We start from the raw sequence: 25,754 nt of genomic DNA on the forward strand, positions 1-25,754 counted from the left end.
CACATTTTATTTATTTATTTTTTTTGTAGAGACAGAGTCTTACTTTATTGTCCTGGGTAGTAGAGTGCTGTGGCGTCACATAGCTCACAGCAGCCTCCAACTCCTGGGCTTAGGCGATTCTCTTGCCTCAGCCTCACGAGTAGCTGGGACTACGCCCACCACAACACCCGGCTATTTTTGTTGTTGTTGTTGTTGCAATTTGGTTGGGGTGGGGTTTGAACCCTCCACCCTCGGTATATGGGGCCTGCGCCCTACTCATCGAGCCACAGGCGTTGCCCTGTGTACACACATTTTAAGAGATGTTATCTATATATTACTTTTCCAAGTTGAATTGAATTATGGTAGTCTAGTATGGTGTTCACTCCAAAGATGGTGTTAATCAAATGAATGCCAGTGTTACTACATAACAGATATGAAAAGAATAGTTTTTCCTCTTAAAATGTGTATACAATTTTTGAGCACCCTCTGTATATATTTATGATATACAATGAGATTTTAAAATATGTTTTTTTTTTTTTTTTTTTTTTTTTTGGCGACAGCTGAGCTTTATTTTATTTTATTTTTTTTTATTTTATTTATTTTTTTTTTTATTGTTGGGGATTCATTGAGGGTACAATAAGCCAGTTACACTGATTGCAATTTTTAGGTAAAGTCCCTCTTGCAATCATGTCTTGTCACATTTTATGGGGGCAAGACATGATTGCAAGAGGGACTTAAAATATGTTTATAGGCTTGGCTCCCGTAGCTCAGAGGTTAGGGCGCTGGCCACATACACTGGGCTGGTGGGTTTGAACTCGGCCTGGGCCTGCTAAGCAACAATGACAACTACAATTAAAAAAAAAAAAAAAAAAAAGGCCAGGTGTTGTGGTGGGCGCCTATAGTCCCAGCTACTTGGCAGGCTGAGAAAAGAGAATCGCTTAAGCTCAAGAGTTTGAGGCTGCTGTGAGCTGTGACACCACGGCACTTTACCGAGGGTGACATAGTGAGACTCTGTCTCAAAAATAACTAACTAAATAAATAAGATGTGTATATATTGTGAGATAATTAAATGAAGCTAATTAATGTACCTGTCACCTCATATACTTACCATCCTTTTTAATGGTAAGAACATTTAAGATCTCTTAGCATTTTTTAAGTATATAATACATTATTAATAGCCGGAGTCACCATGCTGTACAGCAGACCTCCAGAACTTAATCCTGTCTAATGGAAACTTTGCATTGTTTGGCCAGCATCCCCACCCCTGCCCTTGGAAATAATGTATTTCACCCACTCTATCCATTCCCACCATCCTTCCCTCACTTTCCCCATCTTGCTAAGTAGCATTTATTCAGTCTACTGTCTGGCCATGTGGTGGGCTTCCGTTAGCAGTATGGATGTTTCTGTATATCTCTGGAATTCTTATCTGTTCCTGACATGTGGAGGCTGGAATGCATCCTTCCATGTCTACGTAGGGGTGAGAATGTAGGCACAGTAGAGGCCAGAAGGGGAAGGATCAGTTGTCCTGTTGTGTAGATGTCTAAAATAGGGAGTAACAAGGATACAGCTTGGGTGATGAGTCCTCAATGTGAACATCTATTTTGAGCTTTGTGAGTCATAAACAGGGAGTCAGACACAGCCAAGAAAGTGGCCCCCCTATGGAACAAGCAGATGGACTCCTGGGCCTGCCACCATCCCAGGAAATCAGGTCTTTTCCCAATCTCTTCCCCTGTGAGGTGAGCGATTCCAATACCTGCTTCCCTTCTCCCTTCTCTTGAGCCTGAGAGTCTGATGGGGATAAATGAAATAATGATTCTTAAGCTCCTTGCTCCTTGGTTTAAGTTGATGTATAAATCCAAGGAAATGTGAGGAGCTTAACTCCTCAAAATAATAAATGCCCAGAGGAGAAAACTGCACGTTTATATTTTGAAAGAAACACTAGAGGTAGCTAAAAAGAAAATCAAGCCCTCATGATCTAGCAGGAGGATTCTTTGCCATTGTCTGTGAGGTTTCTCCCTCCCTTTTGCACTTTAACTCTATCTCCAGGCCCCTGCGTCAGAGGGATACCGTGATGGATGGACGGATGGATGCGCCTTGTCGGGGTGTTTCACCACAATTTCCCTTGGGGCAGTCTGTCTGTTGGCAGAGCACAGCCTCCCGAATGATGGTATCTCTTACAAACTTGACAGCTAACAGACAGCTCCTCTCTTTGTATATTTCCCCAAAGAAGAACTGTCTTAATCTGTTTTCTATATGGCATATTTTATTATAATCCATATATGACTTGCAGGTTCCCAATCCTCCATCCCAAGCCAAGTAACGAAGGAGAGAGAGTCAGGGGCTTCATGAGCCTGTGACAGCCAAGGCGTTTGCATTTTTAAATGACCTGGGATTTAATTACTCACTGTGCTCCCATGTTGCACTTTCAGACTCATCTTGCCTGCATCCTATTAATGAGCTTGGTGGCTCCAACCACCCAGTGGAAGCTTTTCTTTAGGTGCGTTGGGTGGCAGGCTTGGGGCACCTGTGTCAAAACCTTGTGGCTTTGATCTGTACTCGAGAGGATGTCTGCCCCGTCTGTAGCCCTGGAGAGAAGAAGCCCTTGCTCTTAACTGACATTTTTTTTTTTTTTTACGTTGCTTTTATTTGTGCTTTTTTTTTTTTTTTTTTTAAAGACTTTCTATGCTTCAATCCTTGTTTGTCTATGAGGTTTTTTTTCTTATTTGGAAACCGATTTGCTTCGGTTTGCACAGAAGCTGTCTCTGGTGTGATGGATCGTGCTGGAAGTCACCCAAGGAGTATCTCTGTTCCCAATTAGAAGTGGAGGCAGAGCTGCTTATGGGGGCCCAGGGAGGCTGCTGGCTTGGGTGACAGCTGCTGCTGCTCTGGAGAGAGTAACGATCCATGGGTTTATATCCATGTGTATAAAATCAGGCTAATTTAAAGATGAATTATGAGTGTGTTTGGACCATTTTCTTCTAATGTTAAATGTTTGATGTCTCTTGTCAAATTATGTGGTCCCCAAATTTGTGTGAACTTCAAAAGAATAATACTTTAAGAGTATTATTAAATCCTATATCCAGATGAGCCATATTAGAATAAAATTAAATCAGCGAAATCCCTAAGGGCTGAACAGGAGTGTGATTAGGACATAGATTGTGCATGAGCTTAGACCTGTTACCATTTTTTCCCCTTCACTCTGGGACCTCCTGTGGTTAGGAGCCAGAGAATTCATTCTCTGCTACTGGGTAGGGAGAGGTGGTTACCCTTTCACTCTGACCTTGCAATGCTTACCCATAGTACTTAGCAATCAGGATTCACTGGTGCTCAGCTACAACATTGCTCTTGGAATGGTGCGCTCTGGAGTTAAGTTGGCAACATTAAGAACCACATTTAAATTTCTTTTTTATATTTTTAGAAGCAAAATCATAGTAAATATTACCTTTTAATGTCATAAACCTGTGCTGTCCAACACATGTGGCTGTGGAGCACTTGAAATGTGTCTAGTCTGAATTGAGATGTGCTGTGGGTAGAATTTACACACCTGACTTTGAAGACTTAATGGGAATGAAAGAATGTAAAATTTTGCATCAGTATTGATTTTATGTTGTAGTGGTACTAGTTTGGAAATATTAAGTTAGATAAAATATCTTATTGAGGTTGGTTACACCTGCTTCTCTTTACTTTTAAAAATATGATTATGAGAAAGTTTAAAATTATATAGGCAGCTTGCATTATATTTCTATTAGGCAGTGCACCTGTACTGTTAAAATCAGAACTGTTCAAACTTTGGTAATGTCATTTAGCATTTGTAGGGCACTTACAGAGTCCTAGACTCTTCACATATATGATCGAATTTTGAATCAAAGTTTTAAATAGACTAAAACAAATAAGAATTGATAAACCTCATTTTCCACCCTGTTTCTCACACTACTATGCACGTGTGTGTATGTGTATATTTTTAGAGTTTCTTTATGCAGTGCATTACCTTGTTTGATTCTTATAGCAGCTCTATGAAATAGATACTCTGACCACCCCCATTTAATACATAAGGAAACAAAGACTTAACTAGTTTATGTGGTCCTCTACTGATTAATGGCAAGGCTAGGGTTTGATTCCTGCAGTGTCTGAAAGCAGCACCAACTTGAGTCAATCAAATATTTTGATAAATAGGGAATAATGACATCTCTAAATGTCTCTGTGACCCTGGGAATGTCTCTGTCATTTTTCTCATTAAGGGATTGGATTTTAGATGCTACTACATTTTGAGCTCTTTGGGTATAGGAGAGCCCATTTTGATTCTGTTTTCCCTTTTGATTCTTATACTGTGTCTACCTGGTAAAGTTTGGGTAAAGAGGACTGAGAGAGTAAATTGAATTATGGGAAAGCAGGAGGGAGGCATATTTAGTAGGGGAGGTAGGAGGGGCAGGAGAAGGAAGAGGATTAACTTCACAATTGATGGAAAATTCTGAATGGGGTTGACAATGATGAGGAATTGTGAACATATATGGGGATGATTGTATAGAGAAGAGCCCAGAACCATGACACAGAGCTGTCCTTCGTCTCAGCCAAGATCTGCCTTTAATCTTGAAATATGAAGACCATGGAGAGAATCTACGAATACAATGAAAATGCACAAATGTTTAGAAAAAGACTTTTAAGGAAGGACTCCGGAGAGGCAGGATGGAGTCCGTACAGCCTAATTAGATGAATGGGTTTGGAGGCTGCTTGAGTTCAAGGTTGGATTTGGCCCCTCACCAGCTGTGTAACATTAAGCAAGTTCTCAACCTCCAGACTCTTTACTGTCCTTATCTGTAAAATGGGATAATAATTGTGCTCGTGGCTGTGGTGGGGATTCAGTGATACACAGCAGTAACAGCTGCCTCATTTTGGATGTTTACTATTTGCTAGGCCCTCTGCATGTGTACAAATGTACCACAGCACAATTGGGTCTCAGCCAGGGCCTGCCAGCTACTAATAAGAATGCAATGAGTGGGGGCTCTTGTTATGATCTCAGTGGCTTCTTGGAAATCTCATTTGGCTGCATCCTTGTCCTGCTACTGGCTTGTGTTGAAGTTACTTAACTTTTCTGAGTCTCAGGTGACTCGTTTGTAAAATAAGATGATTGAATTGGATGATCTGTAAGGCCTTTTCCAGCTCTAAAATGCTGTGAAACTCTGGAAATAGGATTTAAAAGGCTACGGGGAGACACTAAAATATGAACTTCAAATATATACGTATATGGTTACTACAAGTTTGAGGGATGGTGGTCAGGTGTTCTTTTTTGACTGAAGACAGGACATGAGGCAATATACTTTAATTGTTTTAGATTAAACATTTGGAAGACTTCTGACTTGGGAGAAAAAGTAATGTGTTATCAGAGGAGGCTGTGGAGCTGCAGACTCTGAACTCATTAAAACAGAGGATTGACTATTTTTCTGACACTCAACTTAAATGTAACTTCATCGTACAGGACTTCCTGAACCCCTGCTCTAAAGTAGATGCCCCCGCCTCCTGCCACCTTTATTTTTTCAAATTTCACTCTGTTATTTTACTCCACAGCACTATAACAACTCACAATTACATCTTTGTTTTGTATTTAGCATTTAATGTCTATTCTTTTTTTCCTTTTGAGACGGAGTCTCACTCAGTCACCCTGGGGTTGAGTGCCGAGGCATCATAGCTCACAGCAACCTCAAACTCTTGGGCTCAAGTGATTCTCTTGCTTCAGCACCCCCTAGTAGCTGAGACTACAGGCTCCTGCCACAACACCCAGCTAGTTATTTATTTATTTATTAGAAACAGGATCTCGCTGTTGCTCAGGCTGATCTCAAACTCCTGAGCTCAGACACTCTACCTGCCTCAGCCTCCCAGCCTCCCAGGCTCCCCACCTGCCCCAGAGAGCTAGGATTACAGGCATGAGTCACTGCCTGGCCTTAATGCCTATTCTTTAGACTGTAAACTGCCTAAAGACAGAGCCTGTCTTTATTTGGGTCACTTCCTGCATACCAGGTGTCAACACAGCAATTGTCACCGGCAGGTGCTCAGTAAATATTTGTTGAATGAATAGATAGATGGACGTGTTTTAGAGGTAGTTGATTTAGTGATAGGGCTTCTTGGAGGGAGGTGGATCCTTTGCTCTTCTCTCTCTCTCTCTTTTTTTTTTTTTAGTGAGAAAAATCCCAAAGGCTTTGTCTCTCAGGACACTTTAGGTCCTGTCTCTCCTTCCTACCTTCTTTCTCTGGGGCTGGTCCCCCATGGCTGTACATGTCTTCTGTTTTAATGGAATGCCTGTGTGCCCCTTCCTTGTAGATTGATTAGCCTAGTCCTGTTTCTGGTGGAAGGAATGGAAAGGGCAGAGTTCTGCTGGTTTTTCCATTTGTCCTTCCAGATCCACACCTTTGTCCTTCTTTATTGTCCTTCTGTAACCCTGAAGCTGACCTGGTGGACTGCAGCTCCCTTGCCCTCTGGCTTCTGGTAAAGGTTGGCCAACGCAGAGGACACAGCAGGGGGATGGAGGAGGGGAGGAGAGAGCCATGGGGCTGTCTGTTCCCTTGGTTCCCTGGTCTCTGGACTTTGAGGCTGGGCACCACACCTCCAGCCCAAGGGCTCTGCTGGGGCTCTGGACAGGTTCTTGTAAACACTCTCTCTCTTTCCCTCTAGGAATAGCAATGGTAAGGGCTCCCCACCTGCCCCACTCCTGGGGTATTTCACCATTTTTGTTCCCTTAATTCTACCCCACCCAATAGTCCTTACACTCAACTCTTAATTCTCACATAAAAGCAGGCCATTTGTTTCTCCTGACTCTTTTTCTAGGGTATCATTGCATCATAATTCTTGCACTCTTCCTACTCTAAATGCATTGGAAGGGACTACACGTCTGAGTATTGCAGTGAGGTGTTGGGTACAGGATCAGAGGAGAGGCTGGAGAAATATTTTGTAGTGAATCAGAATAGATCACTGTACTTTAGCTTTCTGTTTTTAATTTAAAAAGTCAACTTTTGTCAGATAAGGCATTTTGGATGCTTTGAGGAGGGTTCAGCTCCTCTCTCTGGTCTCTCACTGGCAGGGCTTGCTCTGGCTGCCACTGCTCAGCTGGCCTGGAGACCTTAAGCCCCAGGTAGCTGATTAAACTCCTGGTATCTTCAGAAAAATCGTCCAGGTACATGGACCCTGCTGCTGCCGCTCTGCTGCACTGGGGCCTGGTAGGCGTTTGCTGGGCTCCTTTTCCCTTGGCTTGCGAGGCCTTTACCTCCCTGTTAGCTGAAGGGAGCAGCCTCTCTGAGGCTGAAATAGCCCTTCGTGGAGCAAACCATAGCTGGCAGCCAGCATGGCCGAGAGGAGGTCACAGAGTTGCCAGATGAGAGTTGGAATAGAGGGAGGGAGAGTGTGTTGAGGCTGACGTTGGTGTGCTACTGGGAGTTTCTAAAACACTTTAATGTGAGTGAGCACATTTCTGCCCCACAAAGCATCCTGTGGGGTTGGGCATCGTCATTCTACTTTGGAGATGCAGAAACAGCCTCCAGGTTCCTAACACCTTGCCTGATGGTACATGACTGGGGAGGCAAAAATAGGACTGCGATTCAGGCTGTGTGAGCCCCTGGCACCTGGCACCTGGCACCTTTCTCTCTGAGAGCCCTTAACTCTCTCTGAGAATGCAGGCAGGGTCAGAATCTGTGCCTGGGATCAGGAAATGGAGGTGGAAAAGCTCCCCTTGCCCCGGCGTTCCCATTCTACTGGCAGGGGAGAGCACAGGCCATTTCAAGTTCTTACCGGGAGCTCCGGTCCCCACAAGTCCTCACTTGAGGACCGTGTCGCCTACGTCTAGTGGCCTGACCTGCCTTTCTGTCTTTGTTCTCAGAAGTGGAGCTGCCGCTTAAGAAGGATGGCTTCACCTCAGAGAGCACCACGCTGGAGGCCTTGCTCCGTGGTGAAGGGGTGGAGAAGAAGGTGGATGCCAGAGAGGAGGAGAGCGTCCAGGAGATACAGGTATTCCTGTGTGTGGGGGCGCCACCATCATTGTCGTGCTGCCAGAACTCCGCCACCTGCTCTGCATCCTCCTCCCAGGGACCAGGGCTGCATCCTGAGCGGCCTTGTTTCTGTTGATAGGAAGCCCACGGATTCTTTTGTTCTTTAACACATCCCCCAGAAGAAATCATTCTTCCCCACAAATCTTCCTCTCCTTTGATCTCCCTATTCACCATTTAAAATGCGTTTACTGAGCCCGCTGAGTACTAGTTACTGTGTGTGCTGGGTCCTGGGGCACATGGTGAACAAAACAGACTTGAGTCCTTGCCCACATGGAACGACCGGCCTATTGTGCAGGCTAGAAACATGGGGTGTCTGCTGTGGTGGGGGCCAGTGAGGCCTGGCTCAGCTGTACCTCCCTTTACACAACCCAGCCTGACTCTGGTTCACAGACTGCTCTGTCCTTCCCTGGCAGCTCTTGCAGTTGTCACACTCCTCACAGGGGTTGTTTCTCTGTCCCTAAGTGTCTTATCACTTCTCCAGCCCTCACCACACAGGGTGATAATATGGGGTGCACCTACCTTTCCTTATTTATTTGTCTTGAATCGTCATCGTCTAATACAATGCTTGGCACACAGTATTGTAATAATAATAATTAATATTAACATTAAATAATAGCATCAATAATTCAATAGAATTAAATTATTAAAATGAAATATTTATATTGCATTTTATGTTTTTACGTTATACATATTATACACTCATTAATTTTATATTCAATTTATATTTAACAATTAATTAATACATTAATTTATAAGCATTACTAATGATAATACCATAATATGTTAGCAACCAGTCTGCAAGTTCCATCAAGGCAAGGACCATGGCGTCATGTTCATCGCCATATCCTCAGGGCCTCATGTGCACCCAGCACAGGTCTCAATGAGGCATCGAATAAAGCAGTGAATCTGGCCTCCTTCTCTGTCATTCCTGTGTTAAGAAGAATGGCCAAGGATTTTCTGTTTAGTTGCCACAACATATCTGATATTTTTTCCCTCCTCTGCTTTCCATGAGCTAGAGCCCTGGTAAGGATCCTCATTAACCATCACCTTTACTTGTCTAAGAGGCCTCAGTACCAGCTTTGACTCCTGTCTTTCTCTCCCATCCAACATCCATTCATCCCGAATCCTGTGGACTATGCTGGTGACGTAAATCCCACAGCTGCTGCTGCCCCGGTCCACGCTGCTATCATCTCTTTTGCAAACTGCTATGATTGCCTTCTCAGTGGTCCCCTTGCTAACACCTAAGAGAGGATCCCCGCATGTGCACAGCTCCCCATTATCCACATGGTTCACTTGAATGGTATGTTTGTTATACCTATGGTGACACCTCATTACAACCTAAAGACGGTAGTTTCTGTTAGGGCTCACTCTTGGTGTTGTATGCTCTGTGGGTTTGTGTAGATGTGGGGTCACATACCCACTGTTACAGGCTCATACAGAAGCTTTCGGTGCCCTAACAGCGAAAGAGAGAGTGCTCTGCTGTTCATCTCTCTTTCCCCTCTAACCCTTGGCCACCACTGATCTTTTTATTGCATTTAAACCTCTTCTATGTCTTTGCATGGCTTGATAGCTCATTTTAATGCCAAATAATATTCTGTTGTCTGGATATATTCTAGGAGAGGGATGTCTTTAAAATTTAAGTCAGTTTCTGCCATTCCTGTGCTCAAAGCCCTGCCAAGGCCCTGTTGTCTCAGAGTGAAAGTGAAGGCCCTCTCACCAGCCTGACTTGGCTCCTTCCTCTTCTACCTTGACCTCTTTCTGCTGTTCTTAGGACATGCCAGGCGTACCCCCACTTTCAGGTCTTTGCTCTGGCGTTTCCTCTGCCTAGAACGTCCTTCCCCAGGCACCCACTTGGCTCTCACTCTCACTCTCTGTCAAGTGTTTGCTCTCATCTCTTCTCTCAAGGTGCTCCCCGCCACTGTACTTCATCCCGTACCCTGTGCCCCACCTGCCCTGCCCTCCTGACTCCCTCACTCGGCTTTGCTTTGCTCTTCCTCTTTGTTCTTATCGCCGTGTCTTGTACTTTGTCATTATGTACTTATCATGTTATTGTTCATCATCTGTTTTCTTTTGATAGAATGTAGACTCCTTAAGGACTCAAGTCTTGTCTGCTTTGCCGATACATCTCAAGCACCCAGATATTATTTGGTGCACACTAGGTGTGCAATAAAGATGTGCTGTGTGGATGCCAGTGAGTTGCCCTAGTTCTTCCCCTCTCTGACATGTCCTACTTTGCTGGCTGACCTTTTGTTCTAGAGCTAAAAACTTTTGTTTCCTACTAAATAAATCCAAAATGATAAGCGTGCCCTTCCTGGGCCTCCCCTCTCCACTCCTAACCTAGTTTTCAGGCTTATTTTCCACTACCCCTTCACTCCCTCTGTTCTTTGGCCTTCTTCCCTCCGTGCCCCTGGTCATGCTGTGCCCTATATCTGGCATGCCTTTTCTTCCATCGCCACGTGTACACAGTCCACTCATCTTTTAGGTGCAGCCCCACTGCACCTTTCTTGATTCCCCCATGGCCAGAGGGATCTCCTCTTCCCTCTGGCATTTAAGATACCTACTGCTTTCTCCTATACGCGTGGGTATACACATGCGCTATTCATATGTTACCTCCATTTTTTGCACTTTCAGATTTTGTGGTCAAGGTCTGTTATCTGTGTATTACCTGCCAGATTTCTTTCAGCACCCCTGCTCCCCCCCGCCCTCCCCCAGTTTGTTTAGTTTAACAGAATCAATGAATAGAACGGAGCCTTGATACTCTAGGGATACGTAAAACTTTTTCCTTACAGCTAGAGGTGGGTTCAAGTTCTTCCTTTGCAGCACTGGGCCAGTATACAGGTCATCATTGCCCTTTTATTGCCATCAACATCATCCTCAGTGTAAACTAAATGTCTGCTGGGTACAGAGCATGGGGCTGCTACCTACTGTGTTGGAAGCCAAAACCAGAACCATGAGTCCAATGAGTTTACCTGTTTTATTGGTTTACATTATTAAAATGCATATGTAGTTTTTTAATTTGGACTATGTTTTTTTAAATTTGTTCATTAATTTATTCACTCATGTGACCAAAGTTCAGTGAGGGCCTCCTTAGAGTGAGCACTGTGCTAGGTGCTAGGGACACAGAGACCAAGAGAGACCTGTCCTTTCCACCCATATTTTAATGTGATATGAAGACAGAAAACAATGAAAACCAATAAAACAATTGCATTTTAGGATAAATGCCATGAGAAAAAAAAACAGTATTGAGTACAAGAGGAGGGACAGATTCTAGGGAGGGAGACAAGGGATTTACCCTCAGTCCTGTGGGATGAGAGGAGCCAGCAAAGTGAGAATCCCAGGGAAGAGCTTTCTGGGCAGAGAAATGGTGTACGTGAGGCCCAAGATAGGCCAGAGCTCATCGTGTCAAGAGGACAGATGGAAAGCCCACGTGGCCAGAGGACAGTTCCAGAGAGAGAAGAGTCCATGACGGATTTGGACAGGTGAGCAGGCACCAGACCACCAGATCACCAGACCACCACCAGACAGGAAATGGAAGAGGCTTTTGGTTTTGTGTGGAATGAAAAACGAAGCCATTTGGAATATTTTGACCAGGACAGTAAATTTATATTTCATAAAGATCTCTCTGGCTGCTACATGCAGAGGAGATTGGGTGTAGGGCTAACAGCAGAAGGAGGGAAGGCAGGAGACTTTTGCAGTATTCCAGGCCAGAGATAATGTCTCTAAAAAGGATTTTTTTTTTTTCAAACACAACCACAAACCACTGTTATCATGCCCATAAAGACTGTTTAAGAGTAACAGGGAGAAATGTTATTTTAAAATGTGTTTATTTTCCAGATAATGTTCTTGGACAGGGAGTGCAAGTCTGTTAGTCGGGGCAGGGGGGTAGTAGATACTATAGGTGGGCTCCTCCTACCCCCCTGCTTCTAATGCAGGAGTCCCCTCTGCTTCCTGAGCCCTGAAACGAGTTTTACTTGTTAGGAACTCCTGGCTCCTCCTGAGTTATATTGAGAGGCTTCTGGGTCAAGGCCATATCACAGGAAATGCAAACACATGAGGGTAGCTGCTGTCACGTGTGAGGCCCAGGGCCTAGACAGATATTCTAGGGTCACAGAGAAGCTGATGGGAAGAGGGAGGTTAGAGCTTTAGGGAGAAGAGAAGTCAGTTTACTCCTGGACATTAAGGCCATATGGCACTCTGGGGGACGGGCTTACTTGCCTTAATCCAGTCTTTCCTCTTCTCATCCACAGTCCAGATAGCAGAGAATACATAGCCTTGTAGTGAAAAATGAGAGTGAAGTCCAAATTGTACTGAGAAGTCAGAGGCAAAGACCTTTAAATTTGAAGCACTTAGCACTTACTATGATTAAATGACCTCAAGACATGGAAAATTTGCAAGATGGCCGTGTGAACATCAACAAGAGTCAAAGCAACTATACCTGTATTGTGTCTTTTCACCAAAGGCTGCAGAGCATCTGACTTGTCATTGTCTCACTTGACTTTTGCTAGTGTTCCTACCTGTCGGAACCCAAGAAACTTGCTCTGGGCAGAGGTCAGGTCCAGCAGAAACAATGCTAATTCTCTGTTAGATGGCTAATGTAGTCCTAGAAACACATGAAATAAATAAGTACTGTCAGCTGCTGGCTTCCCACATAAACCTAATAGAGAAGCCAGAGAAGGATCTAATAGACCTGCTTTGAGTTCTTTGAGTGGATTGGGTGACTAGCGGTATCCTGACTCTTGTGATTGGAGAACACTCTGTCTGCAGCAATGCCAGAAGATTGCTGGCTGGTAACTTGTTCCGGGCTTCCTGCTTTGAGGACAGGCAGAGGCATTGTCCAGAAGTCCGCTTGAATGGAGAAGGTGATATCAGGTGTTTGTGCAGTATATGCTACTTTCTCAGTCTTTTCACATAGTTTTTGTGATTTTTTTTGAACCATCATCACAAGGATGGTGTTATCTTGTGTAACATGGTATTACCTGCCTACCTTACTATCTTTGTCTTATGTCATTCCTCGCTAAGTGACAGAACTTTGGTCACACTGGCTGCTTTTTGGTCCCTAGAGGAGCCATGTTCTCTTCCCTGCTTCACAGAGTCTGCACCATGCTGTTCTCTCTGCTTAGAACATTTTCTCTCTCTCCCTCTGTCCCCATTCATCAGGCTAGTCTTTGCTAGTCCTCCAAATCTCAGCTCCTTCAGGTCACATCCTTTGGTAAGCCTTCCCTGACCCTCAGATTAGATAAAATTCCTTTCTAATCCCTTCTCATAGTATTTAACTTACTTGTCACTCTTTTTATGACGTTTGTAGTTATAAGGTTATATATAACCCTGTGTGTGTGTGTATATATATATTTTTTTGTTTGTTTGTTTAAATCTGTTCTCTTTTCATTACACTGTAACATCCATTTGACTGTAGCCATTTTGCGTCCTGCCCAGCACAGGGCATGCCATGTAGAAAAAGATTTGCTGACTGAATAAATGAATGAATTCCTATTTTATAATTGTGGAAACTGAGGCACAAAGTTATGAGGACCTGCCCAAGGTCATGCAGTGAGTCCATAAAGAAGCCCTCAGGGTCCCTGACATGGAGTCCAGCGAGTCCATGCCCTGTTCCCCTTAGCCTGCTCCCCTTAGCCTGCTCCCACTGTGGGGGCTGAGGTCTGTACCATATTCTTTTATCTCTCCCTTAAACCTAGAGGGAAATACCCCATCCTCACCCCTTCCATTATTTATTTATTTATTTATTTATTTTTTTTTTTGTAGAGACAGAGTCTCACTTTATGGCCCTCGGTAGAGTGCCGTGGCCTCACACAGCTCACAGCAACCTCCAACTCCTGGGCTTAAGCGATTCTCTTGCCTCAGCCTCCCGAGTAGCTGGGACTACAGGCGCCCGCCACAACGCCCGGCTATTTTTTGGTTGCAGTTTGGCCGGGGCTGGGTTTGAACCCGCCACCCTCAGTATATGGGGCCGACGCCTTACCGACTGAGCCACAGGCGCCGCCCTCCATTATTTATTTATTTGTTTATGATAGAGTCTTGTTTTGTCACCTTCAGTAGAGTGCTGTTGTGTCATAGCTCACAGCAACCTCAAATTCTTGGGCTCAATCTATTCTCTTGTCTCAGCCTCTTGAATAGCTGGGACTATAGGCACCTGCTGTAATACCCAGCTGTGTTTTTAGCGATGGGATCTTGCTCTTGCTTTTCTCAAACTCCTGAGCTCAAGCAATACACCTGCCTCAGCCTCCTAAAGTGCTAGGATCACGGGCGTGAGCCACTGTGCCCAGCCCTCCTCCCCTTCCCTAAAACGAGTGAAGAGTATGCCATGATGCATCTTGGAATCCTTATTCACAGGGCTGAAAGTGGGAAACTCTGAGCTGATGACCTAACCTTACTTTAGTCATGGTTTGACTGTATTTCTTAAACAGTCAAAACTGCTTTCAGCCTTAGTTTATTTACTTGTAAAATGGAAATTGGATTCAGTGTTGTAATGTGACAGAGCAAGAATTTGAATTCCTGATCTTTAAGCTCTGCTACAGATCCCATGCTAAATGAAAATTGATTTTTCTTAAAAAAGCAACAGTGGATTATTATGAACAATGGATTATTATGTTAAATCTGGACAGAAGAATGGAGAGTTACTTATTTTCATCACACAAGGGAAGGGTTCCAGGATGGCAGGAAAGGAGAAACATATTTTCATATTTCTGAGGCGGTGCTTAAGGAATAAAAGGAAACATTACATTAAAAAAACTAAGTTTTGATAAAACATCTTGGCCCCACATAGAAAAGTACAACCAGAGCAATCTCTTATTAGAGAACTCTTCATGGGCAAAAAGAGTCAGAAAAGGGTGGCTTCTGGGAGGACTTGGCTGGAAGGGGCCAAAGAGCTTGGGAGAGCATTGGTTCCTCCAGGAGCTCAAATTTCTGGGCAACATTTTGCAGGCCCAACTTCCCAACTGACAGCAGCATCTTCACTTCGTTACCAAACAACAACAAAACAGAATACCCCCCAAATTGTCCTTGGTTGATTTTCTGCTTTGCATTTTATTTCTCATTTCTCTTTATTCTCATGTCATTTCAGAGGGTTTTGGAAAATGATGAAAATGTAGAAGAAGGGAATGAGGAAGAAGATTTAGAAGAGGATATTCCCAAGCGGAAGAATAGAACAAGAGGACGGGTAAGTTAGGGGCACCACAAAGGAGGGAAGAGGCCAGGGAGGCTGGGGCCAGCAGACAATTGATCCCTGCTGCAGCCACATAGAAATCACAGGCATGGTCTTACTCTGAGAACACTCAGGAAGAGAACTCCAGGAGGGCTGTGGGCGAGGTCATAGCCTGGAAGAATTTAGAGCTGGCAAGCAGAAGAGGAGGCAGAGGGCTGGGCCTGGGGTGAGGGTGCAGGACGAGGAGAATGTGTCTATTGTGCCCATTACATAGTCACAAAAGAAGGCCAAACATTTCCTGCCTTATCCCTGGGCTCTTCCCCCAGAAGGACAGGTCAGGACACCTGCTTTTGCGGTGTGCTTCAGAAGGCAGAGAGTAGGAGCCTTCTGGGGAAACATGGGGGCCACATCTAATGGTTCCCCAGTGACTTGGTGTGAGCTTTGGAGGCCTGGGGTCCCAGAATGGGGAAGAGGTCAGAGCCTGGGCAATGGCAGAGGGGAAATCCAGTGGGGGAAGAATAGAAACATGAATAGAGAGAGCCCAGCCTGGCTAGCACTTCCAGAATCCTTGTATTCAAGCTGAAAGGGGCTTTCTGAGTTCATCTTCAGGGTCTGCAAGGGCATGTGACAATAACCAGGTGGAAGGGAACCTCCAGAAGTAAACTGTTGCTCTTTACCTAGAGAATTAACTCTCTTAGACCTGAGGAACTGGCTCCTTTAAGCTCTAGGCAGGACCCTTACCCCTCCCATGGATGAGAGGTTAGTCCTTGATGCCTTGTTGGTTGCTTATAGGAAGCCTCTCTACCCTGTGGTTCTCATGCCTTAGCACACAGTATCACTAAGAGAGCTTATTGAAATGCAGGTACCCAGGACCCAAACTAAGAAATTCTGATTCAGGTGGTCCAGGGTAGGGCCTTAAACTGTTCTTTTTTTTTTTTTGAGACAGAGTCTTGCTCTGTCACCTGGGCTAGAGTGTGATGGCCTTACCCTACCTCATAGCAACCTAAAACTCCTGGTTTCAAGTGATCCTTCTGCCTCAGCTTCCCAAGTAGCTGGGACTACAGGTGCCAGCCATGCCTGGCTAATTTTTCTATTTTTAGTAAAGTAAAATAAAGTAAAGTAAATTTAGTAAAAATTTTTCTATTTTGCTCAGACTGGTCTCGAACTCCTGAGCTCAAGCAGTCCTCCTGCCTGGGTCTTCCAGAGTGCTAGGATTATAGGCATGAGCCACTACTCCCAGCCATGTATCATAAGCAAGTTCCCAGGTGGCTGATGCCAGTCAGCCAGTGCTGCCTACACCATGAGCTGAGGTGCTTTGGCGTGTTGGCAGGAGCTGGGCAGGGCAGCCCTACAGTGGGCACCTGTCCAGCTCTGTCAGTTATCAGTATTTCAAGTCCCCAGTCCCATCTATTCTTTTATCTTACTTTGTGTTGGTTTATATGTTTGATTTTTTTTTTTTCTGGAGTATTTGAAAGCAAGTGTTAGTCATTTTATTTAACTGGCACCTAGGTCAGTGTGTATCTCTATAACATATCACTATCATATCTAGTAAAAACAACACTTATTCTAATATATACTATCCAGTCCCTGATCATTTTCCCCCAGTTTCTCAAAAATTCCTTCTTATAGTCGGTTTGTTTGAAAGTGAAGTTGCTTATTCCCCGGCATGCCTTTTCCTATTACACCTTACCTCACACTTTTCCCCTCATGCCATGTATTTGTTGAAGAACTTGGGTTGTAGATGTTATGAAATTTTTCACATCTGGGTTTGGTGAAGGGGTGGTGTTCAATTTCTTTCTTTATCCTCTATATTTCCTGAAAACTGGTAGTTTTATTAGAGACTTGATTAGATTCAGGATATTTATGTGTCGTGTGTGTACACACATGTGTGTTTGTATGAGAGTGTGTACGTGTATAAATATTTTTTGGAGGGGGGCAAGAATCTTTCCTAGGTGCTGGGAGGTACTTTTTGCATCGCATCAGGAGGCATATATTTTCCAATTCTTCTGATTTGAGTGGTATTAAAATTGACCAGTAGATGTGAGAGTTGTCAGTCTGATTGCTCTTTTATAATGTTCCTCATCAAGTTTTCACCAAATGATCTTTGTAGTCATTTATGAGCTTGCCTAGACTCATCATAACATATCTAATTTCATCATGACAGGAGACTTTCGAGCTTGGAGTTTCTGGGCCTTTTGTGAACTCTAAGAGCTGTATACTTTAAAACCTTCTTCCATTCCTTCCCTCAACCCAACCAAACTGACTAGCATAGAAAACGGTCCTTTCACACCGTCTGCACTCCTAACCAAAATCTAGAAGATTGAGCTTGTGGTCAGTGAATGTGGATTGGGTATCTTCTCTGCCATCAGCAGTGGCCACCGCAGCCATTTATACTTACTGTGAATTTACTATAAACCAGGTGGTGTGATGGGCTCTTCACAGTAAGAGCTTCCACACAGAGAAGGATGACTTTGTGCCAGGGACCTTCTCCTACCTCCCTGCGTTCTGTCATGTCCATTTTTACAGTAGCCACTGGCCATATGTGGCCACTGGACATGTCAAATGTGGTTAGTTCAAATTGAAATGTGCTGTAAATGTAAAATACATACCAGATTTGGAAGACAGTATGAGAAAAGGAACATAAAATATCTCATTAATTTTTATATTGACTAAATATTAAAATTGAAAAAAATTTTAATGATAATACTTTGGATATGTAGTATATTAGGTTAAATAAAATGTTATTAAAAATTAATCACACTTGTCTCCTTTTAAAAATGTAGCTGGAAAAGTTAAAATGAGAAGTGCGTGGCTGGGTGCCTGTAGGTCAATGGTTAGGGCGCTGGCCACATGCTCTGAGGCTGGTGTGTTTGATCCTGGCCCAGGCCTGCTAAACAAACAAACAAAAAAATACCCAGGCTTGGCATCTGTCGCTCAAGGCGCCAGCCACATACACCTGAGCTGGTGGGTTCAAATCCATCCCGGGTCCCCCAAACAACAATGATGGCTGCAACCAAAAAATAGCTGTGCATTGTGGCGGGCGCCTGTAGTTCCAGCTACTTGGGAGGCAGAGGCAAGAGAATCGCTTGAGCCCAGGAGTTGGAGGTTGCTGTGAGCTGTGATGCCACAGCACTGTACCCAGGGTGACAGCTTGAGGCTCTGTCTCAAAAAAAAAAAAAAATACCTGGGTGTTGTGATGGGCACTTGTAGTCCCAGCTACTAGGGAGACTGAGGCAAGAGAATCATTTGAGGCCAAGAGTTCGGGGTTGCTATGAGCTATGACATTACGGCACTCTACCAAGGGTGACAAAATGGGACTCTGTCTCAATAAAAACCAACAATAATAATAAATGACAAGTGTGGCTCCCATTGTATTTCTGTTGGTCAGAACTTCTTTTTCATTCCCTTATATTGCTATTACTGTCAGAGTGGTAGAGTAACTTGCTGAAGGTCACTCAACCTATTAATGGTAAGGAAGAGGCCAGGATTTGAACACAGGTCTGTGCTTTTCCCATTAAGTCATGCCTGGTCCAGTGCCCAGCTTATAGCCAATGACCTACTTGTTGAGTGAATTCTTGAATGATAGAAAAGAGAAAGAAAAGTCATATGTCAGTTTTATGGGAGCTCAGAGAAGGCTTGAATACAACGAGGGGGCTGGCTGGGGCCTAGGCTAGCTCTGGGCCTACCTGATGCTGGCCATGTGGCAGGTGAATGTGCCTTTGTGTTGGAGAATGACACTGTGAACATATTAGCCATGGTGGGAGCCATGGAAGGACCTGTAAGGTGTGGATGAGTCTCTCTGTGCTTGGAATAAGTGTTTGAAGCTGCTTCACCCATGGCTTCAATTAAGCTGTTTTCCCTCGCCTCTAAAGTGGCTATTCTAGCTGCTGCTGGCACTGGAGAACAATGACTCCCAGTTTTTGCTGTTAGAACTGAGAGGCAGTCCGAGGCCTTGTACCTCCGTGTGTGGTCTCTGGATTGCAGCATTAGCATCACCTAGGGACTTGCACACAGGAGCCCAGACTCAACCCTAGATTAATTAGAATTAGAGTGTGCACTTTGACATGGCCCGCAGGCGCTTGGTGTGCTCACTGAAGAGGTCAGAGATCAGGTGGTGATTACAGGAATAGGCTCTGCCTTATTTGAACTTAGACTCCAAGAGTTCAAATCCCAGCTCCACCCGTGCCTTTGGCCAAACTTTGTAAGTACTTTGGCCTTTAGTTTCTTCTTGGGTAAGTTTTGAGTGTTTAGTGAAGGATAGATGTTATTAGGAGGGTGCAAAGGAAAGAGACCAACTCTTGGAATTCTGATAATGGGTATTTCCTGAGGGGTGAGGGAAATTCAAATACAACAACTAATAATTGTGTCTATGGTAACTTTAGCCCAAGAAATAAAAGCTTTTTAAAATTCATGAAATTCTTATGAGTCATTCATGTAAGTATTATCAGTTAATCAATCAATCACTCAGTAAAAACTTTCTGATGCACTGTGGTGTAGTCCAGGGATTCTCAAACTTTGCAGGCAAAGCACCAAGGGATCGTATTAAAGTGCAAATTCTGATGCCACATGCCCTGCTAATAAGCTTCTGGTGATGTGTAGGCTCCCTGTCCGAGGACCACACTTTATTTTGTATTTTATTATATTTTATTTTTATTTTTTTTTAGGACCCAAAATCTATTGTTCTGATTATGACCAGAGATGTTCATATCACTAATGATGTTTGCTATATTAGAAATAAAAATAAAAATATATTTAAAGCTGAGAATATACAAGCACCCAACGATAGCATTAGCACACGTTGTATAACCACTGGAAAACTCTGTTGTTCACTTGTGAAAGAATGAGGATGAAAAAGGCAAATCTTGTGGTAGTAGTATCCTGAAAATAGTTTAAATAGGGTACTCCCCCTCCTCAAAGGGTCTCAGGTATCCTCAAGGATGCTTGGGTTACTGTTTGACAATAACTGATATAGAAAAACTAGCTCTCTGGTAGGTGTGGTGGCTCATACCTGTAATCCTGGCACTCTGGGATGCCAACATGAGTGGATTGCCTGAGCTCAGGAGATCAAGGCCAGCCTGAGGAAGACCAAGACCTCATCTCTACTAAAAATAGAAAAAGTAGCCAGACATAGTGGCATATGCCTGCAGTCCCAGCTACTTGGGGGGCTTAGGCAAGAGGATTGCTGAAGCCCAAGAGTTTGGGGTTGCTTCTAGCTATGATACCATGACACTCTACCCAGGGTGACAGAGTGAGACTCTGTCTCAAAAAAAAAGAGAGAGAAAAGAAAACCAGCTCTCTGCTTGGTCTACTTGAGTCTGTCCTAGTCAAGGGTCTTTTAGCTTGAGCAAAACTGGAAAGAATGAAAAGCTGCTGGGCCACTGCCCCAGATTTGAGCATTCTTTGAAGATCCAAACCATAGGAAGGGTAGGAAAGTGGCAGGGATTTAGGACTAAGAAAGAGTAAAGAGCCAACGCAGATTCTGGCCTCTACTTTTCCCTCCTTCATTCTTCTCTCTAAAGACTGATTTCCCCATGGCTCTATGCACACTGCCCCATAGCTCTTGAATTTATGGGTCTCCAGTTCAAGTGGCCTGTGCTAACTAGGGTCACTGTTCTCTAATTCCAAGTTCTTTGGAGGTAGAATCTAATTGGCCCAGCTTGGGTCAGGTGACTACTCCTGAGCCAGCCAATCAATTGAGGCTAGTGGGGCAGGGTGGGTGGTACCAAGGCTGCCACGCCCCCTCCTGGCAGGGCATGGTGGAAGGTGGGGCAGAGTGGAGTGGAATGTGTGGGTGGTTCTGGGGGTAGGGGAGAGGGGTGGTTTCTTTTGCTTAGTCAGCATCAAAGTCTTCCATAACAGAGGCAAGAGACCTAGGACCTGCTCCTGCTGCTGGCCCTGTGACTGGGGACAGGTCAGAACCTGGTTCACCAAGTGCCAATAGGAATAATAACACTGCTTGGTTTAATTAATAGAGTTATTGTAGAGATTAACTGAGCTAAAATAGGCAAAAAAGCTTTGCATGCTGTGAGCTCACTGTTAGGGGTTCCTAATAAAGTATAAAATGCCATCTTTGCCCTCAAGGACCTTAGACTCAACTAGGGAGAAGGTGCTAACACCAGGATACCATTAGGAAATAGCAGGCTTCTGGCTGTGGACTAACCCAGTGCAGGAGGAATCTGGAGGTCGGAGAGATCAACATAGGCCAGGAGGGAAATGACTGGGTACTTCCTGTGGACTCTGAGCACTGTCGCTGCCTTTTCAAATCCCCTTAGCTCTAACACTCTCAACTCTGCTGTATAAGTGCCATTGTGCCTGTTTTACAGTTGAGGAAACTAAAGCTCAGAGAAGTAACTTGTCCAAGGCACATAGCTTATGTTTAAACCAATGTCCCACTGACTTTACACTGATACTCTTTTCACTCCTCAGTGTGGCAAGGGGAGGATTCTTGGAGGAGTGGAATGGTAGTGAGGGTGAAGCACAGATGGATGTGGATGGGCAGAGGAGAGACTGGTCTGTGACAGGGATCAATAAAAACAGTGACGTGGACATAGCGTGAGCATGGGGTGAACCTAACAGGATTGGGACTAGGTTGCCACTGGCTGTTGTAAACAGGTTGTAGGTGGCAATGAATGAGTGACCATGGGCTCCTGTCCTTCATCCCTTTTGTCTAAGTGATCTGGCGGTCATGCAGGGTAGACTGGGGGGCCACAGGGAGATAGAACCCCAGCTAGTGGGTTGTTTGAGCAGTTCAGGGGTCACTCGGTGAACTTGTGGATTAGGGTGTGGAACAGAAAGGAAATGCAAAGCCTGGGGTGACCTTTGAAGGAAGAAGCAGTAGCGTTTGGAGACAGAGTGAAGGAGAAGGACCAAAGATGATTGACATGCTGCCTACCTGATTCATCCATTTTCAAACATTTATTTAGTGCTTCTTATGTGGCTGGCCTTATGCCAGGTTCTGAGAATAGTGGTGGCTCAAATAGACGTGGTCTCCACCCTTACATGGAGGAGACAGAAAATCGGCAAGTAGACCAACACCTGTGTCCTCTAATGCCAGGGAGTGCTCAGTGCTGTGGTGAAAATTAAAGCAGGGGAGGCGAAATAGGATGAAGGAGAGGGTGTGAGTGGACATCAGTTGCTCAGGAAGGGCTTTGAGGGGGCGACATTTGAGGAGGACAAGTAGGAGTTCACATTTCCAAGCCTGAGATCTTTTAGGAGACCATAAGAATACTACCTCAGGAAGAATCTCTTGCACATGCCCCTGAGTGCCCTGTAGCCATGATGCCTGTTTTGCAATTGAGGAAACTGAGGCCCAGGGAGTGTGGGAGCACGTGGGGGCCCTGCCTGCCAGCCCTGCAGGGTAGGATTAAAGCCTGGCTCTCAGCAGGCCTGGCTCTCGCCTTCCTGCTGGCGGCTCCCCCACAAGCAAGGGTGACTTCCAGCCCTGCCCAGCTCCTCCCCTTCTCCCTTGAAGTATTTTTAGCCTGGCAGAGCCCCTTCCCAGGGTCTGCTGCTGCCTTGCCATTCTGCTTCACTTGCTTTCACCTGCTCAGAGGCAGCAGTGACAGGGCTGCAGGCAGCACATCAAGCTGTCCCTGGCTTCCTCGAGGGGTGTGTGGGGGAGGGCAGCTGAGGGTGACCATCCTCAGCAGCGTGGGGAGGCGGGAGGCCTGTCAGCGCCTGGGGTCACTGCCAACAGATCCCTCTTGGGGTCAACTCTGAGTAATGAGGGCAAGGGGAGGAGGGCTGCTGGCTGTCAGTGGGCAGGGATGGGGTGGAGGGAGACGGTGGGTGGGAGGGAGGGAGAGAAGAGGAATTTGTTTTGGAGATGGACAAGCTGAGGAGGTGCAGAGGTGGCAGCTTGGCAAGGTGGTGTTGATTGTGAAGTATTGTGTTTTTGTGAGTGTGTGAGTATCAAAGGCCTGGGGTATAGGCCTTTGCACTGTGAGGTCCCAGTGAGTGTGTGCACTTGTGTGTGTATGTAAGCCTGTGTGGGAGCAGCCCTGTCCTTTCCATCATGAGGTCCCTGGGACTACTCTTCCAGGCCAGGCCCCTGGGACTGCCCCATTTCTCCTGTACCCCCAGCTGCTGTCATGTCTTATTCCTCATCTGCCATGCCCTCTTCTCCCCAAAGACCTTGGCAGGCCCTTTTCCTGGTTGGGAGTTTACTGCTACTCTTTACCAAAGAATGACCTGGAGGAGGCAAGGGTGCTACACACGTGACCAGTGTGGGACTTACAAAGGTTTAAAAATAAACCTCACTGTGTTCTTGTAGCCACCATCCTGGGGCTGTGGAGCTGCCAGCAACCTCTCTGGCTGGTCTCTTTGATTCTTGAAGGTAGAGCTCACTCCACGCCCACCAGAGGTCACAATGACCCTTTCTGGGAGATGCACACAGAATGGTGGTGTCAGGAGTCCAGCCAGGAGACCACAAGGGGCCAAGGCCTTTGTCACTGCTGGGAGGCCCCAGCAGACCACACAGGGAGGCCTCAGCAGACACCTGCCCCCATCTAGTAGGCCAGGCATGGTTGAGGAGCCAAGGACTCCCCTGAGCCTGGGCTTGTGCCTTGAGCCCAGACACCAGGCCTGGCTGGCTCTTGGGACCCTTGGGGCGTGGGAATTGTAGGCACAGGAACCTGGGGGACAACTGCAGTTACACCTCTTGCCCCGTCAGGACTTACCCCCAGTATGCTCATGGGCTGGTCAGTGTGCAGAGCAGGGCTGGCATCTTATGCTGCGTCAGTGAAGCTAGAAGCTAAGGAGGCCCTGGAGGCAGCAACAGTGTGAGGGCATTGGGCAGTTATGGGTTTTTCATTCAGACTGTCCTGAGTTCAGGTCCTGGCTCTGCACTTAGTAGCTGAATGACCTTGGGCAAGCTACTTAACCTCTGTCTGTTGCCTCATTTCCCTGATGTGTGAAAGGAAGAGCATCGGAATAACTCCTTTTGGGGGTTGTGATGACTTAACAAGATGTACAAGAGAGTAGTTGAGTGATTTGGGGCAAGTTACCCAACCTCTCTAATCCTCAGCTCTGTGGCCTATAAAATAGGGTTGCTGTGGCACAAGGTCGCTGTGGACGGCTTGAGGAGATGAGTGTGGCACTCAGGGCCTCACAGAATGAGCTCTGCACTGAGATGGCCGTAATAACAAGTATCCCATACCCCTTGTCTCCCCAGGCTCGTGGCTCTGCAGGGGGCCGGAGGAGGCATGACGCTGCCTCTCAGGAAGACCATGACAAGCCTTACGTCTGCGACAGTAAGTATGGGCGGGTCCCACTGTCCTTCCTCACCCCTGCCCTGTGCTTCCTTGGCTGTGAGCTCGTCAGCCCATCCCCAGGCTCACCTACCTCTCTCAGGCTGCACCCCAACTTGCTGCCTGCCACTTCCACGGCAGCCCCCACCTCCTGCTGGTGTCTCTGTAGGGGAAGCCGGTGGGGGCCTCCTGCCCTGGCTCTGTGCTGCCCTCGCTGGCAGTGCCCTCCTGTGTGCACTGCTCCTGCTCTTTCTCACTTTGTGTCCTTTAAGATTCATTTGCTGTTTCTTCTCTGTTTCGGAGAGTTACGAACAAAGGCGTAACTCAAAACCATCCGACAAAGGTACTTGGCTTTTGTGGCTTTGCATTTGTTTCCCTTTAATTTCTCTCTTTCTCTCTCCTGTCCTAGGTAGGGCAAGTTATGCATCTTCCTATGCAATGACTTATTTCATGAATGGCTCTCAGTCCATCTCCAGCCATTTGCTTGTTTCAGAAACATCTTTTGGACAAGTGACTGCCTGGCTCCTGGGCGTAGGGTCTCCAGACAGAGCTAGGGAAGGCCTGAGGGACAGGAGTGGTAGGGAACCTTGGCAGCTGGAGGAGGATGTAGTCCGCTCCAACAGCTTAGTACCTCTCAGCCGCCAGAGCACTGGGTGGTGGCTTTGAGATCTTTGCCTGCATTGTCTTCTTCCTGCATCAGGTGCCTTCTGCTCGTTTCACTCAGGGCAGCTCTCAAAGCTACACTCCTGCCCATCTCCCCTTCCCATCTTCTCCTCTCTGAGAATGCAGACCTCTGTCATTGTAGAGAAGAGGCTGCAGTGAGGACAGCAGCTGAGGTGGGACCCTGGCATGGCATTCCTCAGGGCTGCTCGCCCATCTTGCCAGGATCTGCGGTCTCTGCTAAGGCAAGATGGAGAGCCGGAGGTCGGGGGGCGGGGGCACAGGGAACATGCTGGGGATGGTGTACTTTTCTTCCCTCTCCATTGGTTTCTTGCCTCTTGATTTCAAAAAGTTGTTCTATGCTCAGTGGAGAACATTTTGCTAGAAGAATTCAAACTCCATCACCTCCAATTGGCTACTTATACACTTGGCAGATGCCGTTCCTGAGACAACTCCTGCAGATAACCTCTCTACCCAAAGCAGTTCCACTCCAGGCCAAGGAGGAAGCAGGGTATAAAGGCGGATGCCTCTTGGCAAAACCAGGAGGAGCCTGCTTTGGCCTGGGGTCTTGCCTCCTGACACGTAGCAGCCCAAGCATGCTAGCCTTTGGGAGACTGGCTCTGGGCTTGGACTTGGAAGGGTCTCCAGACTCCCCTGGAGCTGGCTTCCCAGCTGTGT

General features: G+C 45.9%; 1 protein-coding gene across 7 annotated transcripts in view; it reads left to right on the plus strand.

The window, feature by feature from the left end:
- DPF3 (double PHD fingers 3) overlaps positions 1-25,754 on the plus strand; it is a 291,411-nt gene that overhangs the window by 166,866 nt on the left and 98,791 nt on the right. For all 7 annotated transcript variants that reach the window (XR_008382506.1, XR_008382509.1, XR_008382507.1 and 4 more), the window contains exons 4-6: positions 7,841-7,968; positions 15,088-15,183; positions 24,341-24,419. Coding sequence is in view for 3 of the 7 variants with exons in the window: in XM_053602716.1 (XP_053458691.1) it covers positions 7,841-7,968; positions 15,088-15,183; positions 24,341-24,419 (303 nt within the window). In the remaining 4 variants the exon portion in view is untranslated. The remainder of the gene's footprint in view (positions 1-7,840; positions 7,969-15,087; positions 15,184-24,340; positions 24,420-25,754) is intronic.

The sequence above is a fragment of the Nycticebus coucang genome, chromosome 9, assembly GCF_027406575.1.
Source record: "Nycticebus coucang isolate mNycCou1 chromosome 9, mNycCou1.pri, whole genome shotgun sequence".
NCBI lineage: Eukaryota > Metazoa > Chordata > Mammalia > Primates > Lorisidae > Nycticebus > Nycticebus coucang.